The sequence below is a fragment of the Vigna unguiculata genome, chromosome 6 (genome assembly GCF_004118075.2).
Source record: "Vigna unguiculata cultivar IT97K-499-35 chromosome 6, ASM411807v1, whole genome shotgun sequence".
NCBI lineage: Eukaryota > Viridiplantae > Streptophyta > Magnoliopsida > Fabales > Fabaceae > Vigna > Vigna unguiculata.
The window spans coordinates 20,371,633-20,381,329 of NC_040284.1; the positions used below are offsets into that span (position 1 = coordinate 20,371,633).

Here is a 9,697-nt window from a genome sequence, read left to right on the forward strand (position 1 = left end):
TATATATATATATATATATATATATATAATACTTTTTTTCTTACCTGTTTCATAGTTTGTTCAGTTAACAACACAAGGAAAAGAATATATTAATTACTAGTTACATGTGTGTAAATACTTCCATCACGTAAACTTAATATTAACTTTTTTTGTTTTTTTTTCTTTCATTTTTTTATGAATTAATATTGATGATAACTCCTGATAAAATAAATAAAAATGTTTCAGGACACAGTTTTGTAAAAATATTATCAAAATGTTAGACTTTACTAAGTATTAGGTGAGTGCCAGGAAAAGTAGGTTTAGCTTAAAGACTACACTAAGAGAAAGACTAAAAATATAAAAGAAGTTAAATATTCAATTTTGCATCTCCTCCGAAATATATATATATATATATATATATATATATATATATATATATATATATATATATATATATATATATATATATATATATATATATATATATATATAAAAGAATTCTTTCTATTGGGGTTAATATTACGTCCAAACTTTCATATAATTTATTTCGGATTAGGAAAAAATGTTCCAAATTTACGGGGTTTTATAAGAAAGTATGAGAGTGATTAAGAAGCAAAATAAATAGTATAGGTCAAACATAGGTGATATAATAATATAATAAAAAAATAGTAAATGTTTTAATTTTAATGTAAATTTGAAAGATAATTCAAAATCCAAATTACATTCTTGATTGAATGCAAATTTTGGAGGTCAATGAAAGATAACCGAGTCATTTCACTAAAACAAAACTTTGGTGGTGCAGGAGGTAAACATGGGACTGCAGGAAGAAATAGAACGTTAGGCCGGTGGATTCAGTTGGGTCTATTTATGTTTTTTTCAGTGGTAAAAGTGACATGTTTATTAAAAAAAACTTAAACCAACTTTTGGGGTCAATAATGTATAGTTTTGATTTTATAAAAGTTTAATTATCTATTTTTATACTGAGAAAACTCAATAAAATGGAATTTAAGTTAAAAGAACTATGTCATAAAATCATATTTGTTGGTATAATTTTTCTGTTTGGATAAAAAATAAATTTCAATAGTATAATTTATTATATCAACAATATGATGTAATGTATTACACTATGACAAAGCTACCTATTCCCATTACAGATTATGCTATTACTAGAGATTTAATTAATAATTTAATTTTGTTCAAAAAAGTTTATATAAACGGGACTGCCATTTTTTCTGGTTTGTAAGCTTTACTTATTTTCTTTTTCACTTATTTAAATTTATTTTTAATAACTATATAAAACATATTAATGATTAAATTTTGAACATAAATTCTGGAATTTTTTAAATTTAGGGAACAAGTTCACAGAAAAAAAATTAAGAATTGGCAATAATCAAAATTTAATCTTAAAATTAATTAATGAAACTATTGTTAATAGACTTTTGTGTTTGAAAAAAACATTTATCACACTATTAACAACAATTAACTTGAAACCTCAATCATTTTTTTATGTTATTCAAGCGGGTATTCGAGCGAGGTGTCCTTTTTTCCAAAAAGGGAAAATTGGAAAAGTTTAAGGTTTGAACAGTTTGTGAATGTGACGTTGACACGTCCATATTCCTTAAACAAAGGAAAAAAACCATGAAATCGTTACATTCATTCATACGAAAACCCATTTACCCTTCTTTCATTTCACTCACTTCACTTCTTCTTCAAGCCATCTTCATGGCACCTTCATTCAGGTTGACTTGGGAGCCCTCGGAATCCGCTCCATCTCCATTATTCTACTTCATTACCGCCTCTCTCTCACATGGAACCTCCGCTTCACACTATCACCTTAATTGCTCTTCCCTTTGCGTGTTCTTCAAAAAGTTTGAACTTTTATTTCCTGGGTTCCCATTTTCCGCAACTGGGTAGTAAGTGCGGGTTTTCCATTCCCCTGGAAGTTTTCTCACCTTTTTTCCATGTGGACACTCGTCATTTAGTTCAAGTTTGAATCTTTGTGGATGATCTTGCTGCGGACACTCTGCGTATGGTAGTTATCCTGTGCACAAGTGAGAACATCCTTGTTTTTTTCTTCTGGACGTTTTGAATTTCCCCTGTTTTTGCTGCTGTTTTCGTTTTGTAATCATGATTTTTTTTTTTTCCTTTGGTGCCCACTTATTTGCTGAATGACCGCTTCCATTTCATCATGGTCTTTGTTCATAACTGTGGTGGTGACTGTTTTATTGGAAATTGAGAATTGCATGGGGCATCGCATGGTTTAAGGTTGAATTTTTATTTTTTTTTTAACTATGAAATGAATTTGTGTTGGAAAATGAAATGACTCTTCTAGTCGATGAACTTCATTGTTGATTGTTTGTTGGTGGAAATATTTTCAGGTACCCCCCCCTACAATCAACTGTTAAAATTTGATTTAAACTGTAGTTATAATTTAGATATTGTGTTCAGAGAGTGAAACATCGATTCAAACCATCTTTCAAGATTTTCATTCTATAGTAGTGTAGAAGCTACTTTTCTCAGCATGTTTTTATAGTTTTTTTTTTTTTTTTTTTTTGTTGTTGAATTTGTGATTTTCTCGTTATTCTACTCGAGAATTTGCATCAAGTGTAACTGTTCTATCTTGTCTGACTTCTTTTCCTATGTTCAGGTTAATGAAATGTCGTCTGATTTTAAGTTAGACATTATTGATCAGCATGACCCTGAAGAACCAGGGTTAGGGAGGGGGATGATATCGGAAAAATTACTAGATGAAAGGACTAATGCCATGCACACAGTTCGCAAACAAGGAAACCTGACAATCAACAACTTTGCTACAAACGCAGAACGCAGAGCTTTGAATGATAGGTGTGAAAGAAATCTCTATGCATTCATGCATTTTCCTTTACTTGCTTTGTTTCTATTCTATCACTGTAAATTTTGTTTACAAAATTTCATGTTGGTATCAGTTGTTTAGAATTCATTTCACTCAATTGTTCTTATGATATATGATCTGGTTTTCGGGTGGTTCAAATATCTTGTTTAAATTTTGGGATTTTGGGTGCATGTTTAACCTTGTATACCATGATTGTTGATTTATTAAATAATTATGGTGCTTAAGCAATATGTGGAACACATTCACCTTTGCAAGCAGATTTCTTCTGAAAGCAAATAAGGCTACAATCAGTGATAATGTCAGTCTTGATGAGGAGGAAAGACATCATTTGCTTGGATCAGCCAAGAAGTCTGTACCTCTTATATCTGGTGCAGCTTATTGCATTTCTTCTTGCTCCATGATAATGCTGAACAAAATTGTTCTATCAGGTTATAATTTCAATGCAGGAGTATCGTTGATGCTTTATCAAGTGAGTTAGTCTTTATCCTTCTCTTTGCTCCACGAGAGTGTTAAATGATGGCAAGAGGTTCTGAATTTCTAATCAGATTATAATTCTTAACAATGATAGTCTCACTGCTTCTTGCCTAACTTCTTTCCGGGAGAATGTTGTAAATGAAAAATCAACAATCATGTGGTCATTATTCTTCCTTATACTTTGCAGAACTTTATCAGTACTCTGGTTGTTGTTCTTTTGGCTCTCTCTGGTAGAGTTGCAGTTGAAAAGCTTAGCTGGAGGCTGATCAGGGTCTGGATCCCTGTCAATGTGGTCTTTATTGGCATGCTTGTCTCAGGCATGTATAGGTATTTTCTTTGTTAACATCAATGAACATGTTGAACTTGCTTAGTAAGACACTTTTGAAAGGACTAGTTCTATCTTGCTGTTGCTCCACTACTCTGTGTGTTAGCCAATGATCGTGGCTCCTATCTACACTTACGTCTTCTGGATAATTTTTGTTTTCAGCTTGAAATACATAAATGTTGCCATGGTGACAATTCTCAAGAACGTGACAAACATCTTAACGGCAATTGGAGAATTATATTTATTTCGGAAACGTCAGAATCCCAAAGTTTGGACCGCAATGTTTATGATGGTAAATGGCATTCTTAGATTGAACTTGTTCAATAACATCTACTGTCTCCATAGGATGACTAAATCATCTGTATTCTTGTTATATGAAAACTTCATGCACTTGTAGCAGTAAGTTCAAATAATTGTAAGTTTTAGTTTAATCAAGGTGAAACATGCTAGATACTTCATGATGCAAATGCAACAGTCCTTGGTAATGCAATGTGTTTGAAACAAACATCTCTTTGTTCTGACATTTGTATGTCTGACAAATTGGACAACGTTTGCTGCTTCATCATGTCAGAAATCATGGAAAAGAAAATGCTGAGAGTCTCATTAATTGGTCAAGTTGTATGATTAATCTTGAATAGTCCATGCTGCTCACTAAATTGCTGATAAGTCATATTAGCCTATTGCTCATGTTAGTTTCTGAAGTATTTTCTGCTTCTCTATACAAAATTCATACAGATTATCTCTGCTGTCACTGCTGGTATTACAGATCTCTCCTTTGATACAGTTGGTTATGCCTGGCAGATTATCAACTGTGTTCTTACTGCAAGTTATTCAGTATGTCTATTTATCCTTTGTTTCATGTCTATATTCTTTAAAGAGACTTCTAATCAGTTTGATTTTGAGAATGAGAACCTTCATTGGATCAAATTTCAGTTCTATTCAATCCAAGCTTTGATTATCTGTTTTCCTTTCTGTTGCAGCTTACTCTTAGGTGGGTTATGGATGAAGCAAAAAAGTCAACAAAATCTGGATCTCTTAAAGAGGTGTCAATGGTGTTGCTGAACAATTTATTGTCCTTACCTTTTGCCATCATCTTGATTCTCCTTTTTGGAGAGTGGCATTATGTAATACATGCGTGAGTGAAATGTGTTTCTCTTCTTCATAATTCAGTCATCCCTTTTGCCTCCTCACCATTGTTTTCCTCTCGATTTCCAGCGATGTCGTTAAACTACCGATGTTTTGGGTGGTTGCAACCGCCAGTGGACTGCTTGGACTCTCCATCAGCTTCACCTCAATGTGGTTCTTGCATCAAACTGGTCCTACAACTTATAGGTACTTTTGTGGAGTAAAAATTCAGTAATACATTGATGTAGTCTTGCTAAAAGTCACAGGAACATGTTCAGTGATTTCATATAGATACATTTGATCAGATTTTAGTGTTTCAGATGTTTACTTTGTTTTGAGTTCTGTCTAATGAGTTTGTGTGTGTTTTACAGTCTTGTAGGCTCCTTGAACAAGATTCCAATCTCTATTGCTGGAATTTTAGTGTTCAAAGTTCCTCTCAGTGTATCAAATTTATTCAGCATTTTGTTTGGTAATTAATTAAGAATCATTTCACTTTTTATTTATTTGGTAATGACTACTTCCTTTTAATCTTACTGAAACAAAAATTGCACTCTATTTTCAGGTCTTTTTGCTGGTGTACTCTTTGCAAGAGCCAAGATATCTTCGTAACATTATACCTTACAGGTTACAGTAACCTATATATAAAAGTGTGTGAGAATTAATACATATATGATAACCATACAGATTTTTTATTAAAACATGTTGTAATTCTTTAGTTTATTTATGGCTCTGTTAATTTCAGTAAAAGATTTTGTAATTTCTTTCTGATTTGATGTATTCTTCTTATTCTTCTTTTTCTTGAATAATAATGATCTGATGCTATTCTTTGACAAACACCCGAAAATGTAAATAAATTGTGTGAAATAAAAATAATGGACGGTCCAATTTAAGGAATAAAGCGATTAATTAGATTTTGCTATTGAAGCAAATCTACCACAATTGTTTAACTGAACATATCATTCCACAACCCACTTTTTCATCAAGTGTTTGGTGGGAAACGTTGTGAAATAGATATTATTTCATGAATTTGATTATAAGCATGATTGAATATTGTTATAATATATTATGATAATTTTTTTTTAGATAAATTTATTGATAACTTATTCTAAGATAATCAATCTTATTTTGATATAACAAAAGACAGTTTTTGAATAGAAAAAAAAAAGGTATCTATGAAGCCGTTTTATTTTTTATTTTTTAACGTTTCTTTTGTTAATAATCATATTTTAACAAAAGTGGTGCTTCCAATAGTTAACAATATTGATTCAACTCCTTTATTAGTCAATTATCAAAAGTTTTGTTTCTCGTATATAATACTTCTCCCAAATTATTTATTTATGAGACAACTTTGAATTTTGAAATATTTATAAAATTTAGGTTGGGGAGTAAAGTTAGAAGATCACATGATACAGTTCATAGTTTTTTCCTTTGCCAAACTTTCAAAAGAGGGAATACTCATCTAAAAGTCTAAAACAACCTTTCCTCTTTTTCCACACTATATTCCTAGATAATTGGTCCAATTAGGAAAGTGTTTGGTTTTCTTAACTAATGTCATATAAATTATATAAGAAAGAAAACACAAGGGTTTGAATATAAATAATTTCACACGATTAAATTTCGACTAATCAAAGTTTGAAATAGGTTTTAGATACCAATTGTTCAAGAAAAAAAAAAAGTAGTTGTTGGTGTCAGGTTGTGAAACTTACCAAAACCTTATAAAACTCGTATATGTATATACAAAAATAATCTTTCTTTTTCTCCCGAAAATCTTAAAACAAGAAGAAAACCAAACATGCACGTAGCTTTTAAAAATCAACGTTTTAATAATAGAGCTTTGTTTTTGTCAAGTTGTTGAGAAAGCAAATCAAACCTAAATGTTCTTCTTCATATAGCAAAAACCTTGGAAGTCCTTACAAATACGCCAACACGTGCAGTCTTCAAAATCATAAGTTTCAATTATGGCTTGGTTCCACTTGTTGACATAGCTAATCAAAACGAAGCGTTTTCCCTTTGATAATAAAGTAATAGGTCATTACAAAAAAAAAGGAAAATTAGGGCATCTTGTTCTGCATGAAAGTCGCTTTTTAACTTTTGAGAAGTTAGGAATCATTCAAAACCTAAGAAACAAACAAACCAAAGAACGTTAGTTATATGAGAATTGCAAGAGTAAACCTGAAAATTTTCACAAACTTCACTTTAGAAAAGCAATGAAGATAACAAATTCAAGAAAATCATTAACTAAGAAGAGAAAAAAAAAAAGTAAGACCTAGTAACAACCAAGAGGCATTCACCAAAAGTCTTAGATACACCACATTCAATTTCTATACCATAATGTGTCAATTTAATGCACAAAATTTCGTGCACAAGGGTCTAATAATAGCCCAGATTATGAAAAACCAAAAAAAAAACATGTCTTAGCTACAAAATACTTTTTAGCCAAATTAAAATTACAATCCACCGTCATGACCGTTCGATCGACCAAGCGCACATAATCATCTTCATCACAGCCGTTGAATTCATCACATCACACACTATACACAATAACAAAGCAAGGAAGAACAGCCCTAGGATTAAACACCAACAACTCCTCCTCATCAAGCCGAGTGTAAACCCCTGTCTCTGGCCTCGCCATTACCGAATCAAAACCACCATCGGCTTTTTCCGCGTCGTCTGAATCGGACCCAACCCGACCCGCAATAACCCTACAAACGAGCATGGCCCGTTTGACATTCATGAAGCGGAATTCTTGTTCCACGTCATCTGGTATAGCCACGTGTGCACGCCAGCTGGTGGACAGCGTGGCAATTCCGTCGAGTTTTGGAGAAAACCCCGACTTAATAATTCCACATATATTACAAAATTGCTGCGAACAAATTGAGGAATCCCCGCTGTGTCCCAAGTCGCATAGAAACGTGGAACAGTGGAAGCGCATGAGCTCGTTGCCGTCGGCGATGCAGCGCTCGTCGCGGCGGCGCGTGAGGGCGCCGTGACGTGCCGCTTTGGACTTCACGACCTCGCGGTACTCCTCGAACTTCGCGAGGATCTTTGGGCTGTTGTGGATCTTGAGGATGCGGGTTATGGTGGGGGAGGGTTTGGATTCAGGCCAACCCGATTTGAAGATGATCTGGACGATGTTGTGACCCGGGTCGGATCCGGATAGGTCCGAAACCGCGTGTTTGAGGGTTTGGTGGGTTTCCAAGAGGTGGGGTTTCTGGAAGATCTCGCCGCACGCGGTGCAGGGGAAGATGTCGTTGCGGAGAGGGAAGAAGAGGTTGGTGTCGGCGGAAATGTCGGATTCGGGACAAGACCCGGGTGGTTTTCTGTCCGGGTCGGGTTGTGTTAGGGAAACGAGGGAGTGCGCTGCGGCGGCGGAGACGGTGGTCGTGGAGGTGGCGGCGGATGATTGAGGGGATAATTGGGAGGTGGCGGTTTTGGGGGTTTTGCAGGACTTGATGGAAAGAAGGTGTTTGATGAAATGCCAAGAAGAGGACAGGGCTTTGTGGGTTTTGAATTTAGGGTGGGAAGGGGAGGAGGGTTGGGATGAAGGTGAGATTTTGCGTTTCTTTGATGGTGGCGCTTTTTTTCCTCCGGTGGTGGTGGTGAAGATGAAGCAGCCAAGGTGGAGCAAGAGGATGAGGAGATAGAGGAACTTGTTGAAGAAGGTGGCAATGGATGATGCCATAAGGTGTTAGGCAGAAAAAGAATGAATCTTTTGTGGTGACTTACCTAACTCTGTGAGGGGTTCTGAGATTGTGAATGATGGTGGATGGGGGGTAAGAAGACATGGTGGTGGATGGTGCAATTGGGGTGGTGTGTGGGGATCATTTCATAGGGAGAAGATGCAGTGAGTTAGGGTGAAGAAAGGAAAAGAAAGAAAGAAAGAGAGAAAGAATAGAAAGGAAGATTGATGGAGGAGAATGGTGTAGGGTGGGGGCACTAGAACAGAAGAAGAATAAAGATAAAGAGACTAAAAAGAGTAGGTGGAACGCAACTTCACAGCGATAACTAAGCAAAGCAAGCACTGATCTCTGTTTCTTTCTTACTGTGGTGTGCCCCAGAAAGAGATTATTATATGAGGAATGGAAGAAGAAGCTAAGGATATAGTGTTGTTGCTGTGTTGATGATGTCCAAGCTTTAACCGAAAGTAACGGTACGTGATTCAATCTATAATATATACTGCGTTTGGTTTGCTAAATTTTAGCTTGAATTCAGGGTGGAAAGTGATTCTGTGGTGCCACTGCTTCTACACGGTTAAGCAATTATGATTTTTGAAGCAAGAAATTATCCCAGATTTACCTCACCTTACCTCTAGTTTTCTTGTGTGGAAACAATCATTGACGTGGATTACTAATTATGAAGCATTAAATAATTAAATAAGCTTAAGAGTTCAAAAAAGAAGAAGCATAAATTACTCACTGAATTAGATGCTTTTGGTAATGTGACTTATCATATCTTATACACCATTTTTAAGTTTTACTATATTTATTGCATGCCTTGATAAATATATTTATTGTTTAGGTTGAAATTGCCTATTAATGCACTCTTTCACTCAATTTACTTTATATAATTATAAAAAAGAAAAAAAAAATATGTCTGTTGAATTTTAAAGTAGAGGATGTCCACCTTCCAATTAGACACCTTTATTCTGCAATGGAAATAAATTCTATAATAAATATGTCTGTAGAGCTAGGCACATGAAAAAGAAATAATTGAAGATGTCCTATGGTAGTACAATATTAAAATATGAACTATTTTACAACAGTTTTCATATTTTTTTTATTTTCATTAATTATTGGCTTTATGTTTTCCTATTTTTCCCAGCAGTGATTTTGTTTTCCCTGATTTTAACTATTCTTCTTAGTTGGTCAGATTAAATCTTTCACCTAAAATTATCAGATAATTAATAGAAATGTAATAGAAGT

The 9,697-nt window shown here is 34.2% G+C and overlaps 2 protein-coding genes across 2 annotated transcripts; one reads left to right on the top strand and one right to left on the bottom strand.

Annotated features, from left to right (window-relative positions):
• Nucleotides 1-1,676: 1,676 nt before the first annotated feature.
• LOC114188944 (GDP-mannose transporter GONST2-like) lies at nt 1,677-5,564 on the top strand. The gene is made up of 10 exons (XM_028077620.1): nt 1,677-2,030; nt 2,627-2,823; nt 3,110-3,320; nt 3,513-3,652; nt 3,813-3,942; nt 4,386-4,484; nt 4,631-4,785; nt 4,866-4,982; nt 5,147-5,244; nt 5,338-5,564. Exons 2-10 carry the CDS (start codon nt 2,636-2,638, stop codon nt 5,382-5,384), a joined length of 1,185 nt encoding a protein of 394 aa, XP_027933421.1. The 5' UTR covers nt 1,677-2,030; nt 2,627-2,635; the 3' UTR covers nt 5,385-5,564.
• A 1,481-nt stretch (nt 5,565-7,045) lies between these two features.
• On the bottom strand, nt 7,046-9,175 carry LOC114188098. The gene has a single exon (XM_028076620.1). The coding sequence runs from the start codon at nt 8,455-8,457 to the stop codon at nt 7,300-7,302; it is 1,158 nt and encodes a 385-aa protein (XP_027932421.1). The 5' UTR covers nt 8,458-9,175; the 3' UTR covers nt 7,046-7,299.
• Nucleotides 9,176-9,697: the final 522 nt, after the last annotated feature.